The sequence below is a fragment of the Xiphophorus maculatus genome, chromosome 18 (genome assembly GCF_002775205.1).
Source record: "Xiphophorus maculatus strain JP 163 A chromosome 18, X_maculatus-5.0-male, whole genome shotgun sequence".
Lineage (NCBI taxonomy): Eukaryota > Metazoa > Chordata > Actinopteri > Cyprinodontiformes > Poeciliidae > Xiphophorus > Xiphophorus maculatus.
The window spans coordinates 15,962,287-15,983,397 of NC_036460.1; the positions used below are offsets into that span (position 1 = coordinate 15,962,287).

Below are 21,111 nucleotides of genomic sequence, written 5' to 3' on the forward strand. Positions count from 1 at the left end.
AGTTGTAATGCAAACTATCTGAACCTTTTTTTCCTATTTGTTAAATAATCTTAAAACAAAACATGGAAAATAGAACAAAGTAGCTGCAGTATTAGGCTTACAGTGTCTCACTTTTAAAAAATGTGTGTCATTGCATCACCAAACTTCTACTGAGTGGAAGAAGGAGTCGAACAAAGCATTACTGGTAAAAGTTACGATCACATATTAAAAAACAACAAATAAACCATCTGTGAAGGTTTATGCACAGATGGTTGCATTAACCACCTGTTTATGCAACAGATAAGTTCTTATGGACTAAAAAGAAGGACTTTTTATGTTCAACAATAAGTGACAGCTGCAACTTATTACCATTATTTTCCTAAATGGTTTGATTACAGCACCTTCTGATTGCAACAATCACTCCCTGTTCCACCAGTGTAAACATCTGACCTGCTTGTTTCACTTATATTGAAAATGCTCATAATGAGAACTCATGAGTCCAACTTCTACAAAACATCCACCCAAAATTGAGAATCATCATCTAAATAAGCAGAAGTACAAAAATTATACTGATAAAGAGTTATTGAACTTACACTATGGTAGGCTTTTAATTTCATTATTTTTGATTTAAAATGTGGAAACTGACTTGGGAGTAAAATGATCTGTTTATTTCAAGTGCAAAGGAAATCACAAAAAAGCAGTAATACGCTTTTAGCTCATGACTATAAGTGTGTAGACTGTACCTCCCAGCACACTGACGGTTATGGCCTCTGTATGTTCAGCCAGCAAGTCAGCTTTTGCTATAGCAGCCAGTGAGAGATAGCTGGACATGTTCCTGCTCAGTTCCCGGTTCCCTCTCTGCAGGAATCGCACCGCCACTGGAACAGCCAGAGCCATGACTGAGGGGCAGCTGTAGTTCTGAGAAGACAAAAGAAGAAAAGAAGTTCAGATCATGTGCCTAAGGAAAGACAAAATGATGTATTTCCCTTCTTCCTTATAATACAGTGCCTTACAAAAGTACTCACACCCCTTTAACTTGTTCATGTTTATTAGTACTCAATGCTTTGTGCTTTCCAAGAGTTGACAGCGTTAAAAGGAGCACATTTTGTGGGTTTTCTTCCCGCTGAACCAGGGGCTTCCCAGATCAGGAAACCCCTGGTTTGGAGAGTCTTGCCGACTTCTGATCACTTCACTTGAATGCATGTTGCATCAACATCCAAACCATGCCATTGTATTAGATGTCGGAAATGATTTCACTGGACTTATTTTGAGCAGTTCTTAAAGATAGGCAACAAGATTCTATGAAACAGTGTCATTGTTTTTAAATTGTTTTTATTGTTTTATACTTGTGCATATGTATTAATTGTTTTTATCTTGTAACCATGTTGCTATGTATTGCAAATTTTTTGCTCAGGTCCCTCTTGAAAATGAGATCTAGATCTCAACAGGTTTTACCTGATTAAATAAAGGAATATATATATTAGGGCTAAAATTAAGACTATTGCGCACCGAGTGGCGGTTACTTCCTTGAAGCAGGAGGCCATATCGGTACTGCTAACTGAATAGCTGGCAGTGGCAAATTAAGGAGACCATGCACTTGTGTTAGCTTTGAAAAAATTGGTGACTAGCATGCATAGGCTCGTCACCCACTGGTCTGCCTACTTCATCTGTCCATTAGCACCTACAGTGTATATCTTTTTCTTTAAGAAAAACTTTATCAACTCGCGTTCTCACTAAAACCAGGAAGATAGAGCACATAACACCAGTTTTAAAGTGCCTACAATGGCTCCCAGTAGCTCAAAGAATAGACTTTAAAATACTGTTGTTAGTTTACAAATCACTGAACGGCTTAGCACCACAATACATTAAAGATATGCTGTTGTTGTATCAACCTTCCAGACCTCTCAGGTCTTCCGGTTCTGGTTCTGCTCTGCATCTCCAGAGCCAGAACCAAACGAGGAGAAGCAGCTTTCAGCATCTATGCACCACAAATTTGGAACAAACTTCCAGAAAACTGTAAAACAACTGAAACACTGACTTCTTTTAAATCTCGACTAAAAGCCCACCTGTTTAGGATTGTATTTGAAAAGTAATTAATTACAAATTTATTGATGGAACTTGACTTAATGTCATGTTTTGATTGTTGTTTCTATGTTGCATTGTGTTTCTGTGTTTGTAATGATGTAAAGCACTTTGAAATGCCTTGCTGCTGAAATGTGCTATACAAATAAAATTTGATTGATTGATTGAACAAAAATGGTTGGTAAATGATATCTGTAAGCGACATACATTAGATGCATTGATGTGTTCTTTTGACAGAGTTTACTGTAATTCAACATGACGTCAAGCATAAACATACTGTAGGAGTCCCACTCAGACTATATTCTAAAGTCTGAGTGGGAAAGGAGAAATATTATTTGAGATGCACTAGCACCCTCTAATGGACAGAGTGATTCCAAATGTATTCATACAACCTAAATAAATAGAAATTAAAACTCTGTCCTCACTAGTGTTACATGAAATTATAATTTGTTACCCCAAAAACAACTTTCTTTAATGCCAATGCTTTAAATATTTTTAAAGAGTATGTTTTGTCTGCGCTACGACTCCCTTCTGCCACATGATGGCAGTGCAGATACTGGGTTACCACAATACAATGAAGGTGATGTGAACTCAGTCAAATTATCAGTCTGCAGGATCTGCTCATTTTCTTTGAGAATAGATCTACAGGCTTATACATCCAACCTAATTCTCCATCTTTCTTGAGGGCTAAATTTAAATATCATAATTAAGACATTTCACAGAGTCTGTTTGGTGAATGTTCATTATAAGGCAGAAATCTCTGTTCGTGTTTACACTTGCCTGTGTTCAGTTTCTTTACAACCAGCAAGCCAATAAACCTCTTCCTCTAAGAAACCACTGCCTACATCTCTCCTGCTCCTAGTGGGAGTTTCAGAGGAAGGGTAAGACAAGTGTGTTGGTGTAAATTCAAAATGACAGTGAGGTAAAGAGAGAATCAAAGATATTGGAGATCAGGGAGGCTAGGAATCAAGGAGAATGGTTTTTAAAAGGTAAAGAAAGAGAGACGCACAGTCTCCTGTGATAGCTATTGTAACTGGGACATGAGAATCAGACAGAGCTGTCAGAAGTTTTAGTCTCACCTCTGTGTGTGTCTGTGTGTGTGAGCACGCGAATGGGCTTTTTCTGAAGAGTTGGGCTCATTAGGATGGTATTAACACATTCCCATTCCTGAAGGAACAAGAACAGGGGGGTGGAAAAGGCAGAGGACAGAGTTTGTTTATGTCTAAACCTTTTAGCTTGAGAAATCCGAGATGAGAAATCCTATTTTAAAGTTTCTTCATCAATAATTAGAATTTTTGTACCTTTTGTATAAAAATCAAGCAACGTTTATGTCATTTGAACATTCCATCCACCATTTAAATAATTTTTGTGTACAAACCTTTCCCGATAACACACTTGTCTTCCAATCAAATTTTCAATAGTTATAGGATCCCAAAAAAATACAGCAATGGGTAAACATAAAAACTGGGCAAGGGCAAGTTAAATTTATCATGCACAGCACCTCCACAAGCTTTGGCACCCCTTATAAAGATGTGCAAAAAGCCTTAAAATAAATTGTTTTTTAAGGGCAACTTGGTGACCTAGATGTCACTGTTTTCATAGTTATTTAACAGGGAGCTTTGAAGATTATTTTTAACATCCCATAGCATCCACCTCTCTGTCTACTTAAGTCCTGCTCCAGTCTTGTCATAATTTCAACTGCTTTAAACTCTTTATTATTGCCTTGAATGTAAAAAGTGGCAAGATCTATTCTTGATATACTGTGTTAAACATACACCCGTTTTGCTTTATTCACAAGTTTTCTTGTTTTTCTATACTGAAGAGCAGTTTAGACAAACAAGCCCCTGTGCCAAGTCCTATTTTTATCCTTGGGAGACAGGAAGTCATGCGTTATTAATTCGACATTCCTAGACACTTTGAACTCCAAAAGTGAAGAAAGTACAAAATTACTGAAAGAAATGCTCATGTTACACATATCTCTCATTCTATAGAAATGGTTTGGGTTAGCAATAATTTTACACATCTTAAATGGTAAATAGTGGTCTATGTGACACTCGTACATATTTTAGTACCACTTTTATTTATGGTTCTGTTCAAGCTGAACTAACAGGTCATATGAAACCATCACAGACCCCTTTCTTGGTCAGGAAAATTGTTTCAAAAGTAGTTGTTATATGCAGGTACATGAGAGATGCTGTAATATTGCTTAACACACACATACACACACAGTCTCACTCTGAGGAAATGAATGTTATTTGCACATGTGCAAGGATCACAAGTATTTGGTTCTGCACAGCGAAACTGTGTGCAAAGATTGCAGACCAGAGATTTGACCTTTACTTTTCAGGCTGTGACATTCAATTCAATGTGGATATGTAATCCATTCACAAATGACCTTAGTAATAAACTTTGAACAGAAAAACACCCAAATGGCTTGATGCCTTTACTTTAGCCATGTCTTAGTTTCAGTTTCTCCAGAAAATAGCACATTGTTAAATGAACTGATTAACAATGGCTGTCAGCAGTACTCTTGTTTGAATTAGTAATGCACTAATTGATATCAGTACATCACTCAGAGAAAAGGCTTTAAAATGTCATACTGTTGCAAAAAAAGGTTGATTGTAGCTGATGTAATACACAGTGATACACTCTTACAGAGGTAAGAGTGTATTACTATTATACTATAGTATCACACTAGGAGTATTGAATGCATTTTATAACTTGTTGAAGTTAAAAAATAATATTCCTATGTGTAATAAAATTTAGAAATTTCCTCACCATTTCAATTATTTTAATTACAATAGAGTGCCTTGCAAAAATGAATAATTAATATAAAAAATTAATATAGTTTATGTTTTTTTTATTATTTTACTTTTTAATGTTTGGGCTTCTTACAACCAGAAACTTCAATGCATTTTATAGGGATTTTACGTTTATGGTTTCTCAACATTCACAGTTCATACTAAGCTGTGGCATCGTTGCATTATTTTATTGGTTTCATTCTTATTTGTATATTTTTTTAATGTGTTGCTAGTTGAATAGCTTCTCCGAATAATGCTCTTTTTGCTGGCCTTCTCAGTTTAGGTTGATGTCCATGTCTAAGTAGGTTGGCAGTTGTGCCACTTTGTCTTCTTTTTATCAGCTGATGTTCAGCAATGTTTTGTTTTTCAACCTTACCCAGCTTTACACTTTTACACAACTGTATTCCTGACCTGCTATTTTTCTTTTGAATGTAAGGGCTAGATTTAAAATTAAATGACTGTTTACTAATCTGATGAAGCTATAAGCTGTACCACGTTTTATGTATCTCTTGATAAGTGACACTTCAAAAGATAAGTGAAAGATAAATCATTATTTATAGTCTTTAAGTGAGACATTGTTTTTTATCTGAAGAATTGCACCAAAATCTGTAAGAATCATTATGGTCATTTTCACAATGACCATAACGATTCTATTCTATTCTATTCTATTCATACTTCACCTTATGTCAGTTTGTCACAAAATCCCAATAAAAAGAAGTTTGTGGCTGTAATCTGACAAAAAATGAAAAAGCCCAAGGACTACAAATAGGTTTAAAAGTTGCTATTGTTCCCTTATTTAAGGGAATAGGTTATATTTAATAAACTTGAGGTGATTAAATATAATCACCTTTGAAAAGCCTTGTATTTTCAGTACACAGCTATGAATGGACCATGTTGAAAGAAAATACTAATACAGTTGTAAGAGCCTCTTAATAGACTTTGTAAATAGGTGAACATCTTAGTGTATAGAAACCACATTTTTAAGAAGATTCCAAATGTCAAACTTATTTAACACCACAGGCATAAATTTCCATCTGATGACAGGTATGTGCAAAGCTATGTCCTTTAAGAGTTCCAGGTCATCAAACCCCCCAGTGTCTGTCTCTGATGAGAATGTACCTGCAGGATGCAGCTGGTGATGTCAGAGGCTATCTTTGCGTGCGGCGTGTCTTCTGTGCTTTCCCCTTGAGGAGTCAGGTTATGCTCAAGACAAGACTCCCACAGGCCCACCAGGGCCGTGCTGTGTCGCTCAATGGAGCAGGTCTCTCGGATGGCCGTGGTGATGCGTGTGATGCAAATCTCGACCACGGCCTGATCATTGTCGTTGGTCAAATAGTCCTGTCGGCCGGCAGAAAGAAGCAGGCGGCAAAATTAAGAATATTAATAAGACATGACAAAATAAATAATTCATTAAAGTGGCATTTGCTATGCAAGTATTTACATAACTCTCAAAGGACTGTGTATTGGTTTTGCCTGTTTAGACATGCTTACTGACTGGTGAACAGGAGATGTCCTTGATCTGATCCAGAGCTTCAGACAGGCCGTCTTCGATCTCCGTGTCCTCTAGAGAGAACAGGTCTCCTGCTCTGGACAGGTCCCTCTGACCGAGGACCCGACTAAACAACTGGTGCATTCTGACCCTGAAGGAGCCGTCCGCTGAGACCAGCTATACTCAGGACTTTACAATTAAGTTTTGGAGAATGAATAAAACATAACAGTGTGGAGAAAATCCTGAACTAAAGAAATACCTTTTCTGTTTGACTTTTTGAAGAAAGATATGAAATGTCAACCAGAGTTATTTGCATTTTAACAGTAGCACCTAAGTCCACCTCTGTGAGTCCAGGATCAGGTAGGCTGCATGTGACTGGACCAGTTTGAGCCAAGCTTTTCTGGCTCAGTGTGAGGTCTGTTAGTGTGGATGACAGCCATATTCTGAAGAAAGGAGTCCTGAAAGAGCAAAGTCCTGAAAGAGAAAGAAGAGAGAAACAAAACAAGAAAAAAAAAATCAAACACAAGACATGCAGCACAGGATAAACCCAAACTAGAAAGCAGAATCATCTGAATGTGTTTGAAAAGTCCCAGTGTCTCTCACTTAAGCATGTTGGAAGGTAGACTTGATAGCAAACTACCAGATGTTAGGGCAGCAGAGCTGATTAGTGTTTCTGTCAGGAGTAGAGAAGGACAGCTGTTTGGATGGCTCTTTTCTTTTCCGTCACTGAACAGAGCTCAGAGACAGATGGGAATGCAGTTGGAAAGTGAGAACTTCTACAAAATTAACACCACATGTTAATTTTTGGAAAGTTTGGAAAAAGCCTAAGTAAATGTTGGTAATGGCATCAAAAATAATGCCATAGCAGTCAGAAGATAAACCTGCAATCTAGCAAGAAATCCAGACCCCACAGTCTGTGTTTCTTTAATTGGTGTTTATCATTATAGCAGTGGTGGGCCGTCAGGGCCTGCAAAGCCTTCTCTGCTGGCCTAAAAATATCTGAATCACAGACTGATGTTAATTATATTTTGTCCATGAATACGTATTAAATAAATCCAAATGGTCTGTCCGCTTCCTTTCACTGTTAGCCCCCTGGTTGCGCTGCTTCCAGACGTGTATTTTCATATTTAAGCATTTAACCAATCACATTTCAGCCACTATTTGTTGCCAGGGTCAAAGAAATCTGCCTGGAGGCCTTCACAATCAGTTCCGCGGGCCCTGTAGCATAACATAAATGTCGATCAAACTGTTGCTTCAACCAATCAGATTTTGAGCTGGCGACACCAAGGCCCTCTAGCAGGTGTACGGAAACGTCAGCGTATTCACACGCTCTGATTGGCTAGTCAAAGCGTGTACTAGCCAGAGCTAGCAAACTGCATCTGTAGCGAGCTGCACAAGCAAAGATATTGTTGTGTTGATTTAATAGCTGGTTTGTCAACCCACAATGGGTGAAGGAGGAGAAGAAATGGATTTGATTGGAGATTTACTGTCAAAGCCATTTTCAAGACGGACTTTTCAAGAAAAGCTGGACGTTGTTAAGCAAGGTCGGGCAACTCCGAAGCTAGCGAGCCTGTCACAACCGGGAAAAGGATTTGTCCGCCACTTTCAGTCTAAGTACGAGCGGCACTCCTGGCTCACAGGCTCCTAGGAACGCTGCAAATTATATTGCTGGGAGTCAACGGACATTCTCAGCCCTTAAGCGAATTAAAACTTATGCCAGAAATACGACAGGGCAGGCTGGACTTTCAGCATTAGCTTCGATGGCGATAGAAAAGGACTTCTTCATGGAAGTGAAACGCATGGATAATCTGCACAACAGAGTAATTGAAATGTTCTTGAGGAAAGAAAGGAGGATGGATTTTGTGTACAAATAATCAGGATTTTTGGTGAGTAAAATGTTGCTATATTCCTAAATAATATTGCAATTTTATCAGGTTATTTTTTATGCTTTTTTATGTGTGTTGCAGCTGTACCTGCAGTAGAAGTTTTATAGCCATAAAATAGTTTTTGAGGGTTGGATTGATTCAGACTGAGCACTACTGAAGGCCTAGGTGTGAAATGCACGGCCGCCACTGCATTATAGTAGTCCTGGATGATGTGGCTGAAAAACGTATCTCGATATATACATTTCATATCAGTCAATAACTGTTTAATCCACAGTTTTCACTGTTTCATGATCCTGTCACCAGTTCACCACTGTTCCTTTCTTTTGATAGATGCTGAGCACTTAATAGTTCACAAGAAGTGGCGTTTGGGAGGTTCTCTGACCTCCCTATCAAGCCATGTCAAATCCACTGAAATCTTTGACCAATTTTCCTGCGTTTAACACATCAAATCTCAGGACAAAATGCTCTATTTTTAAAGTGTAGACAAAGACGGGCAGAACTGTCAGGTCCATTACACAACACCACCACAAAAACTTCATATAAAGGTGAAACTGCCTAAAAAGGAAAAAGTGAGTCCAAGAATTTCCAATAAGTTTTAGTTCAGTAAGAAAGAAAAAGCAGATATTCTCAGATCAACACCAGGCTACAATGTCCCCAGCTCCACTGCAGTTGGCAGTTCACACATTTGCTCAGTGGAAACACAATACTATCTTTTTTGTCCCCAGCCTACCTGCTTTTAATCCAAGGTTATTCTTTTAGAAACTGTCCGCTCTTTGCAAGAGCATGGTTAATATATGATGACTTGATCTAAAGCCTTTGGCAATCTGTCACATATCTGCAACCAAATGGTGCTTAGCTTCCAAAATGCACACAAACGAATTGCTATCCATCTCAAAAATATTTATATTTTGGTAAGACATAGTGTAAAACATATTTTTACAATAATTACTATTGCTAGTTCAAAGATTTAAACTACATGCCTTTACTGTGTGATGTGAAGAAAGGTAAAGTTGTGGGATTTGAAAGTAACACGTTAACCATTTACGTGCGACGGTCGCTCGCCTTGTCAGCTTTAATAAAACATTAAAACATTAACTCTAAAAGCAACACCACCAAAAAACGAGCGAACACTCCCACACCAGTTAAACTGGGCCCTTTTGTTTCCTCTCCTGCTTGGATATGAGGCTAAATAAATGTATCTGTGTCACTCTGTGCTTCCAGTATGAGCTTCCCTCTTCAATCGGACACAATCTAATCCTCACACAGTTTCCCTGTCAGCCACACAGAAGTGGGCCTGAGCCAGACCAAAGGAAAACACAAAGCAGATCATTGGGGAGACTTATCTGTGCTGCCAAGCCAGCGCCGGCCATGAAGACTATGCCAAGACACAACAACAGGATTCTTTACTGGTCCTAGCCTGGACCACAGTACTAAAAAAAATAAAAAAGAAACTAAGCAACTATAGAGCAAAGAGATTTATCTTTAACCCACAGGCATGCCAACAAAGGAGCATTACATTTATAGGATCAGAGATGGAAGGAGCTTAAGAATTAAAACCATAATGAGATCCTTTTATTTTTCCCGTGCATTTTTTTCTCATTCTCCACCAACGGAGTACTAGTTATACTAGTATAATATTCTATAAAATGTTTCTGATGTCCATGTCCAAATTTCTCTACAACATACTATGGTTGCATTAATAACATCCATAAAATGATTCTTTTTTTCCTTCCCATCTTATACTTACAGGCTGTTGTGAACAATTAGGAACCCATGGTTTTTAAAGTGTAGGTTTAAACCCGTTCTGAAGTTTTTGCTCGTGCAGCACAAGTTTAACAGCAATTTTTAATCAACTTACAATATTTCCTTCCTATTCTCTGAATCAGTTTATTAATATTTTGTTTCCCTTGTTCTCTCTGGCTTCTTCTTCTATACCCAAACATTGCATACCTCAGAAATCGGACTATTGAATTCTGGTAGAAAACTGGTAGATATCGCTGTTTTAGTCTTATTAAAACTAAGCATTTAATAAAGGTAAGGTGCAACTTTTGACACCCATGACCCCAAATACAAGAATGCAGGCAACAGAAAGTCATTTAGTACATAGCTACCAGATAAAACACTTAGCAATAAAATTGTAGTGGGCCAAAGAGGCAACGGGACAAGGCAAAAAAGAAGGGAAAATAATTCAATAGGAGGAAGAAACAAAACTCGCACGGAGATATGCAGACTGGGGACAGAGGCAAGGGAAAGTCAGAGATGGATAATGTTTCAGTGTCCTGAATTCTGGATCCAATCTGCAGAATGCTGGCAAATATTGCTTCCATTAGTTCCCCTGAATACTGTACACACAATCACAAAGAGTAGGATACAGTGCCTGTTTATGTACAGCATGAGCCTGCGCTCTCAATATGTCACAGAGCACCTGAGTAACTGAGCACCGGTGTGTTGGCGTAGGCGTGTGGGTGTGTGTTGGTGTGTGTGTGTGTGTACACATAGCGAGGGAAAAAAGTGGGTCTGAGGAATTTCAGTTCTTAAACAATCAGCAAGTTACTATTAATCACCCAGCTACGGCTGAACAAGCTTAGGAATGTACCCTTTAGACATTCATTGGTGTTTTAAGTTCTGTTGTGTTACTTTTGACAATTGGTGGTTACCATAGTAACCAGTAACTTGCAGCTCGTTCCCTTTTTCTGTTGCTGTCTGTTACTGTGGTGTGTATTAGAATAAGCTGTGTTTTCTTTACAAATATTATATTTTACAATATATTTTGGACAAATGTGATAGTGTACAGTGTTTCTTAAGTAAACCTGCTAAGTTTTGTGTATATTTTTAGATGTCATCATTGTTAATTTAGCTAATTTTAGCTTGTTTAATTGTACAAATGTTAACTGCTTCTAACTGCTATTGCTTTCTAGTTTGTTGAGGGTTATTTATTGTATTTTATTTAATGTATAGAGGGCAGAAGCTGCTAGACTGGCGATAACCACCAACTTGTTTTTTTTCTCTTCTTAAGTTTTAATTTTTGATACAAAGTAATGTTTCAGTTATTAACTCTGTTAGTGTTTGAATATTACATGTATGATTTTATTTTCTGCTCTAAAATACATAGTCATTGTTATTTATGTTAAAGATGAGATTAGCTATGTGGATTAATGATATGAATTTACCACTATACGATCACAGCCCCCTTTTTCTGTTGTTGTCTGTTACTGTGGGGGCAGAAGCTGAAACCTTCAAAACAAAACATCAAATAGGACAAATATACTGTATTTCATTAAGTAACAAACAAATGACTTCTACTGCCATAATTAAATGAAAATAAATTCATTGTCTACTATTCACAAAAAAAAATGTTTGGTGCTCTCTGGCATCTTGCTTTCAGCACAGAGTCTGAGAGGCTTTTCCTCTATCAAACATGCTATTTATTTTTGTCTCGTATTTAGTGGAAATATTGATGTTCTGAAAAATGATAAGCTTTTTCAACCTCCACAGCTCCACTGTTGAAAATGAGGAATGAACATTCACAAATGACACTGAAATAAATTCTAATCCAACATGTGGTTTGAGGTGATTCCTCTGGAACCTGTTGGAGGAAAAATATCCCAACTTCACAAGATGTGGCTTTAACCCAACAGAGCTCTGTGGTTCCTCCTATCAGTCTGAAATTTATCATATTGAGGTCATCAAACCAAAGTTCAGATCTGCCATAACTGACTGACACCTTCTGTCCTCAGGTTTGCAACCAGTTCCTGACTATGAGAAACCAGTAACCTCCTCCCAGTGTCAGAATGTCACTAAGGAAGAAACTGCATTAGGTTTTCTATCACTTTGATATTTCTACTATAACTAATGGATATTTGCATATAAAATAAGTGGATAGAGTTTCATTTACAATTTTTATATCTTTGTGTCGATATAGCCGGCTGGTGAGAGAAAAAGTAGATCTTGGTCTCAAAAGGTTTGGGCACCCCTGCTTTAAACATACACACAACCACAGAGAATAACATTTCATCACTCTGGAGGACATAACATTAAATGGATTCACTTCCTGAAGAGATAGATCCATCAAATGTTTTGCATTAAAGAAGTTGATTTAGATTCCAGAAAGAAAGATGTTTCTTAAAATGTCATTTTTGTAACAGAGCTGCATAATACAAAATATAATCCTTTGTAATGTATAGTATTTTTGAGAATTGTCTATCATTGCTTCTTGGTTGTTTTCTCTCTCGCTCCTCTGGCAGCCTAAAATCATCCAGTGGATTTAAGGGGAACCTGTAGCAGAAACCTGGACACCGCAGACAAGCTGTGAGTGAGCTGCTGGATGAGGGTTGACAGGGGCTGAGCGCCTGTGGGGGCCACTGAAAGAATTACAGGCTATGTGAGGACAATTTGACCGAAGGGCCCCTTTCTTTTTTTATCTGCTCCCACCGTCACCACTTCTGGCTTTTTCTGAGCACACTGAGAGAGAAAACACTGACTCTTTTGTACGACCTATGAAGACAGACCCCTCCTTCCTCCCGTCACCAGTTCCCCTCCACTCCTCTCCCTTTCTGCTCAGTGGGCCCCGTCTTTCTGTGCAGTGTGCACCTGCTCAGTCTGCAGAACATCACACTCACAAAAACTCACACAAGTACTTTTTAAAAGAGCTAAGTGAAAGAAGTGAAGACAGAAGTGAAGAAAATGAATGCATTCCTGTTTTCCACATTTGATTTTAAATGTCCCAAAATATATTGCGTCTGCAAGATGGAGGAGGATACATCCTGTCTGTCAGTTTTGTGGTGACATTGCTTCTCTGCTCCAGTTAAATACACCCCAATCTTTTCCTTCATCACTATCACTGGCACATGCCCAAAATATCTAACATTGGCTGATACTGCTGTTAATGCGGATAATAATAATGATATGATTCAAATCTGAATAGGTACTTAATTGTTCTGTACCAGGGCCAGTTTGTTACATAAAACATTCCTTGAATGTCATAAATAAGTAAGATGGAAAAGTCTCAAACAAGAGAACCCCAAAAGAGGTCCTTGGAAACAGGCCCACACTCCTGCAGAGAAAAAGAGTTCTGCCTAGAAAGATAGACCCTCAAGGCTTAGCAATTCACTCTGTCCACACTGTAGGACTATTGTATTAATGTGTGTGTGTGTGCTTGAAAGAGGGAAAGTTCTCCATAATTAATGCTTTGGTGTTATGCAGCTGCAGAGCAAAGACGGTGAAGTACAGGGTGACAGGAGCTGCAGAAAATAGCTACTGTAAAAGGCCAAAGATGGAAAGATTGACAGGATGAGAAACATGAAGAGACAAGGAGAGAAAACAGAAGGCAGGGCAGAGAAGCAAATATCTCTCCTTCCTTGAGAGCAAACAGCGAAGGGTTGATTTAATCAACATAACTTAATGCCACACACACCCAGTTCTGTATGTTTTAGTGTTTCACATTCATATACAACAGAGGTCTTCAACTCAAGTCCCCATGGATCCCAACGTTTAGATGTGTTCCTGGTCAAACAGACCTGAATCCATCCATCCATCCATCCATTTTCTGTACACTCTTGTCCATAGTAGGGTCAGAAGGGGTGCTGGTACCTATCTCCAGCGAAAGTTTCGGGCAAGAGGTGGGGTACACCCTGGACAGGTCAACAGACCTGAATGAAGCGTCTTAATTACCTTCTTAGTGTGCAGTCAAGTTCTCCAGAGTCCTGCTAATGACCTGACTATTCAACTCAGGTGTGTTGAAGCAAAGACACGTCTAAAAGCTGCAGGACACCGGCCTTTGAGGACCGGCATGTTAGACCCCTGATGATGCAGTGCTATAAAATATTTCTCATGATCTTCAACATATACAGATTGTGTTTTTCTCATGTCCACAGCATTTTTTTCCTGAACACTAACAAGCAGATGAGCAAATTTTAGCCTTCATTTGAATGTATGGTCTCAGCCACAGACACTTTGACAAATGGCTGTGCTTGAGGTTAAACTACCAATTGGACGATGATTACTCTGCTCCAGACTACAGAGGAAGGAGGGCATGAGTGACTAATAGCCGGGGATCTAAAAACATCCAGACACAGTATAATTCCTGCTCTGTAAGCACAGCTTACACACAGGTATCAATAAATGCTATCTGTAGAAACCTTATATGTGTCAATACAAGATCATAAAATGGCTATAAAACTGTTAAACACTGCAGTCAATAGATAAACAAAACTGTGAATCAGCCCTACTGTCCTAATTCAGACTAACAAAAAATGTCAGAATGAAGCAAGACTGAACTTACAAAAACCTATTTTGATATTAACTATGTTGTGTGAAAGGTAGAACGAGAGAAGAACAGATTAAATCCAAAACTGAATTATTTTTTATATTCATTTAAAGGATGAAAAATATGTATGTCAATATTGTTTTCATTTTCAGTGTTGGTGGTTCTGCAACTCCAACATAAAAAACTGGAGGAGAGGTTTGTCATTATGTCTTGTTTCATTTTTTTCTCACCGAGATGATTTCCATTACAGAAAGAATATTTTCTGGTTGGTGTTGCACATAAACTCTCACACTTACCCAACTAACTTTCACTCATAATCTCAGAACCATTTATTATTCATTGCGCTTCCCGCTGTGGCCTGCAGCCTAAACTCTGAATCTGAACGGAAGGAAGCGGGCCGTTCCGGGGTTTGGCATCTGAGGAAGACCCAGGAGTGCAGAATGATTAAAGGGATCATCTCTGTGCACAAAACATCAGGACCTTAAAGTGCTTTCAGATAAAATCTGCAGTTGCTCAGTGATGAGACATCTTTTAGTAACCTTCACTCCTGGAAGTGGAATGAAAAGCAGCTTTCTCTTTGTGGTGTACATCACATAGGTTATTTTCTAAAAATAGAAACATGACATGCACAGGTTTTTTTTTTATTTTTTGAAGTTTTCTTCTAAACAACTAAACTGTGCCAGCCTCCTCTTCAGAAAAAAACAAACAGATATTCTGAGTTAAAGAGCATTTGTGGTCTGTGTAATCTGTGCAGAAAGGGAATTCTCAGTTGACACAATGAAAATACTTTATAGCAGAATGTGGGAGTGAGTGTGTGTTTGGGTGTGTGGGACAGCAAAAGAGGAGTTAAACTCAGGTCTTGCTTGAAGACCAAATGATGTCGGCTTCACTGTTTGAAGTATGTTGCATTGTTAAAATGTTGGAATTCATCAATAAATTAAAATTAATGAGGAAAAACAACAAATAAATAATTCTGTATTACTAAAGCAGATTGAATATGGTTTGTTTTTTATGTTTAGTAGTTTGAAGCTTACTTTTCATAATTTGTTTGTGTGCTTGTTTGTGTGCTGTTTGCTAAAATAAGTCGTAAATCACATCTGAAAATGGTCAATAAAGAATCAACCTTAGTGTTCAGTATATTTAGGGACGAGTATCTGATGCATTTGACAGAAAAGGTAAATAAAATCAAGAAGTGAGTGGAGGCATTTCTAAATACTGCCAACAATATAATTAAAGTAGAATCCAACATCCGTCTTGCAGAAATAATTTTGCCTCATCGTCTGTCTGTCTGTCTGAACATCTGTGACCTTGAGGAGTCCCCCAGACTTACCCCTCTTCATCTTCCTCACCCAACTCCCCACCTAAGTGTAGCCACACAGAGAGTGCGGAGCACCATCCACACTTCCACTTGAACTGAATTTGAATTGAGGAAATTCTTCCTGAGAGTCTCAGAGTTATTGTAAGTATGCAACTGAACTTGCCTTTCAAGCTCCAAGAAACACATTCCTCTATTCACACAGAAACACGAAGCGTGGGTGCGTGTATCTGCCTGCTCGTGTTATAGGTTATCAAAACACTTCCTATGACAAAATGAACATAATAAATATATATCATTATGTGATGCATGTGTTTGCACCACATCTTATAAAAAATGATCCAAGTAGCCTATTTTACAACTCAGCCAACTCATGAGCACCTCTCCTGCCCTGTCACTCTCTCTTAAATCTACCTGCATGCATAAACAATAATCATCTGATACCCAAATAAACACACGGACTCATCCATGCCTTGTTCATGGATTTCTCCTCGTCCTCTCAACTTTCCAGACGTCAGGTACAGCCCCGTAGACAGTCAGTCGTTTCACGCAGCACCATTCTGTTTCTGTCGAAATGTGATCAAGCAACAAAAGCCCAGCATGCATCTGTTTTGAACACTAGCGGACAGCTTACCGTCTCCATCCGGGACGTCGGGAGCGCTCTGACGGCGAATGTGCTGGCTTCGGTCCTTCAAGCGGTGATCCACAGCGGCAAACGTATTACCTCGGCGAGGCTCCGGATTCCCTCACAGGGCAGCCTTCATGGCTGTTCGCTGCCGTAAGCACGGCAGAGGGCGCCATCGTGCGGCCGACTGGAGCAAGCTGCGCAACAAGTGGAAACGAAGGGGAAAAGGACGAGCTACTGTACGTCGAAGGAAATGTGTTTATCTCAATACGCATCAAATCAACATCCTGTTTTTACATATTCTGCTTTCAAATAATCAATAAAATATCTTAAAGTTCTGCCTTTTTCACACTTTTTTTTGTCTATTTACGCAAACCTCTTTAATATCAATAATTAATCAATTCATAATTTAAGAAAAGGAGAAACTCCTGAAATTAAATAGTCAGAGGTAGCATTTATTATGCAATGTATAATTAAATAGTTGCACCCTGTCTAAAATATACATTGGATCCACTTTCCTCAGTTGTATTGAAAAAATATCAAAGGTAAAATTTTGGCTGGTGTGAAATAAATCGTTTTACATAATAGGAATAATTTTCAGACAACTCCAGTCAAGAACTTCACATACGCATCTCAGCATATAAAACCAAGCAATACCTCTGTAACAAGAGTTCCTGACAGCCATGTGAATAAGAAATAGGAATTCTAAAATATGGCTCCCTCCTTACAGATTTCAGAGGTCAAAGACTGAATTGCACAATGACTCAGTAAAGGTGCTAAGAGTTAGACGATTTATGTGCTGCCCTAACTGGAAAATAGGTGGAAAAGTTTGATGGAAGAGGATGCATTCAGTGTACTTTTACCTCTGGTTAGAAGTGTGTCAGGGTGACATTTCCAGAGGATGAGGTGAGTACCTTTGCATATTGTTTATGCAATAATCTGCAATGGAACTGATGATTTCAAACTAAACATCTCAAGAAACAGAGGGCAAGTTATGTCTGTAATTAATATGAATGGAAGTTTTCAATTAACAGTTAAACATGCGGGGTGCTGAGTTTCTCCTTTACAGTAAAATGTTCAAGATTATACCATCTGTTCTGAAAAAGCACAGCCGTGCCTCCTCCATACTCAGCTGCTCCTGCATGTAAACAACTTCCCTGCTGCCATTATTTTTCTTGATAGCAGATGCTAAAAAGTGCCACAATAAATTAAGTAATTACTACACAGCATAGCGCTGAAAACAATGGGTAGCAATAGGAGAACGTTGCAAGAAATAAAAAAGGCATATTGAAGAAAGGATAGGCAGTACAGGGAGACAGTTGTTGCCAAAATACAGATCTGCTGTTTAACAATGAGAATTGTTGCACATACAATGTGCACAATTTCCCCTTTCCTTTATAATAGTTTTAATTCTTACCAGAGGTCACATTATTGAAGGCCACTAAAAAAATGTTATATTAACCAGTCGTATTATGATTTGATGATTTGTTACAAAAAATAACTTCATGTTTGCACGCTGCAAAGATCACACAATGAAACACATTTGAGGGATTTCTATTCCTAAATAACTTCTCATTAATATTGTGTAAATCCCCGTATGTAGTGCAATGGACCTTACTTACCAGAGGGCCGCTTTTCATTGGCTGATGCCCATTCTACGTGGTCACGTGCGTGGCCGTCTCACAAACACACCGTTAGCTTCCCGTTAGCTAAGTATAGCATAATGGCAGAACTGATACAACTTCTACACCTTGAAGCCTGTCTGCTACACAGTCTTACGTTAGCTAAACAGATCAATATCCAATGTGTCTGTATCTGACATACAGTAAAGATTTTATTTTAGCAGAAAAGGCTTTGGACTAAACTGTTACTCGTGTTAGCCACGCTAGCACCAAGTACAGCTAGTCAATCAACCATCGCTGTGTTCAGGGAAGCGCTGATTAATAATCGAGAAATAAATATCAATCCTGGAAACTTGATACCGTAACGGACTGAATGTTATGTTTTTAACGTAATCTTTGCTCGTCTTGCGGGGCGCAGGCGGTTGCCACGGTAACAGGTGTCCTTAAACTACAAAGAGAGAGAGGAGTGGTTTTGAGTTGATCACCTGTTCGGGTTATTTTACCTTTGTTTACCTTTGCTGTGGCGCATTACAGCCGCTGTAGTTTCTAAACGTTGGACTAATTACCTCGTTCATTTGTGAGTAACAAACATCAAATAGAACAAATATATTTCATAAATTTTAACAAACAAATGGCTTCTACCGTGGTAATTATGTAAAATTAAATTAATTATATCCCAGCTTCAGAAGATTTGCCTTTACCTTTACAGAGCTCTTTGGTTCCTCCTATCAGTCTGTAGCTTCTCATATTGACGTCATCAAACCAAATGTCAGATCTACCATAACTGACTGACACCTGCTGGCCTCAGGTTTGCAACCAGTTTGTGACTGAGAAACCAGTAACCTCCTCCCAGATGATGACATGAACTTGTGAGTTCCTCTGTCCATTGTAGTAGCTGATATATTGTGAAAATCTGGTAGAAATGATGCACTAATCCAGTCATGTTTACATAGAAACAATGCGCCGCGAGACTTTGTTTGTGAGACTTGCGGTCACGTGGGTCGGTTGTGGGCGGAGCTTGGTAAGGTCCATGGTGGACGCAAACACAGGTAGGAGATAGACACTGACTAAGATGATGCAAACATTCGAAAAATTGTGCTTAAATAAAAATACAATTCTGCAGAGAAAATAAAAATCCAAAACAGCACTGGGACGAAAATACAAACAAATCCACTGGCAAAAAGGCCACAGCGAGTAGCAGCTCGATCTGTCAAAAAGTTGACAATAAGCTAGAAGGATAAACTGAGGAAGGTGAAAACTGGAACAAGAAACAAGTGAATCTGAATACTGACACAGCAGTGATGGGAGCAAAGAGCAGAGGCACTGAGAGAAGTAATGCAAGCAGAAAAATAATCAGACGATGCTATAAGGCAGTGATTCCTCACCTGGTCCTCAGGCCCCCTGACCATACATGATTTAGTTGTGTCTGTTCCATTGCGACTGCTTCAAATGAGTGCTTGGCCTCCTCTGCATGCCATCTATAGCTGCTGAAGCTGTTTTCCATTCAACTAACAGGTATGTAAGAACAAGTAGACACCTAAAGCATGCAGAGCAGGAGTGTTTGACGATCAGGGTTGGGAACCATTGCTATTCAGAAACATAGAAATGATACAAAAGACAAAATAAGCAGAGCATAAAACAAAACATGATGTTAAATATGAAAAGCAGAAGCAGTCTTCCACAAAGTACGTCAGCTAGTCTCTCTATAAACAGCAGTTGCTCAACACCTGGGGATTGCCAATGAGTTCCCCCACTCCTTTCTAATGCCCCCCTGGGCAACAACCATCATGGTCCTTATCAAAAAGCACCATGCAGTGCTGAGAACAGTCACTTTTCAGTGATATCTTCTCAAGGTTCCCAAAACGCTGCTCATTTGGCTGTTTAATAGGTTTAAACTGGGACAAGCATGAAGAACAATAGTAAAGTTTATTTTTATAGCATGTGTTGAAATGAGAACCAGGCATTGAAGACAATGGGGCTGTTGTGCTGCAAAAGCATATTGGCTCCAAAGCAGCTTTTAGTCACTAAAGGGGACAATCTCTGAGGGCTGCCAGTGCCAGATGAACTTCTGGGCAAACATTGCTATGATGATTGTAAATTTAATTTGCATATTTTTGCAATATTTTTAACATTTAGGTAAGGACATCTATTTTAATCGTTTTATTTTAGGTTATATTAAATGCAACTTTAAAATGTTGAACATTTTCCTGTTTTTCTAATATCCAAATTTGTAAATTCCATCCATCCATTTTCTGTATACCCTTGTCCCTAGTGGGGTCAGGAGGTGTTGGTGCCTATTTCCAGCTAACGTTACGGGCGAGAGGTGGGGTACACCCCGGACAAGTCGCTAGTCTGTCATAGGACGAACAACCATGCACACTCACACGTAGGGAGAATTTAGAGAGACCAATTAACCTGACAGTCATGTTTTTGGACTGTGGGAGGAAGCCGGAGTACCCGGAGAGAATCCACGCATGCAAACTCCGTGCAGAAACTCCGCCACTGTGGAGCCCCAGTAATTTGTAAATGTCCTCCAAATAATACTTCACACAAAATGTCATTGAAGCTGTGATTAGTGAATATTAATCAGTCAAAGTAAATTCAAATATGGACATTAAAAAGTACAAATATACTTCAAGATGTTGCTCAAAGGCATGCATCCATGCTTTTTCCTTGCACAGGCACAAGAGTATTAGGCCCCCTATATCTGAGTTTTCATACACATTTTCTTGTTAGATTTCAGTACCGAAAGTATAATTTTAAACGGTTATGTTGAAACATTTTAATTAGTCACAGCGTCAGAGAAATGCAATTTCTTGGCATCTTAGAAAGATGAGATATCTGGTAATTTGATAGTATTTTTAGTTAACCACAGGGTGACAAATTTCCTACTGTTTGAATTAAATGAAATGCTGTCATCCTTGATTGGCTTCTCTCCAGGGGATCTATTGATAGTAATAAGAAAGATAAAATACAGCCAGCATAAGCCTTTGATCTTCTTGAAGTTTTCTGTCTACACAGGGAAACACACAAAAAGCAGATGAATG

The 21,111-nt window shown here is 38.7% G+C and overlaps 1 protein-coding gene across 4 annotated transcripts in view; it reads right to left on the minus strand.

The window, feature by feature from the left end:
• The window catches only part of veph1 (ventricular zone expressed PH domain containing 1), a 65,670-nt gene extending 49,073 nt beyond the window's left edge, over window positions 1-16,597 (minus strand). For 2 of the 4 annotated variants that reach the window (XR_002754343.1, XM_023351313.1), the window contains exons 1-4: window positions 16,452-16,597; window positions 6,358-6,825; window positions 5,982-6,200; window positions 723-897 (exon numbers count right to left, since the gene is read on the minus strand). Coding sequence is in view for 2 of the 4 variants with exons in the window: in XM_023351313.1 (XP_023207081.1) it covers window positions 723-897; window positions 5,982-6,200; window positions 6,358-6,495 (532 nt within the window). In the remaining 2 variants the exon portion in view is untranslated. The remainder of the gene's footprint in view (window positions 1-722; window positions 898-5,981; window positions 6,201-6,357; window positions 6,826-16,451) is intronic. The other 2 variants (XM_005805929.2, XR_002754344.1) reach the window with 2 other exon arrangements.
• Between the last annotated feature and the right edge of the window lie 4,514 nt (window positions 16,598-21,111).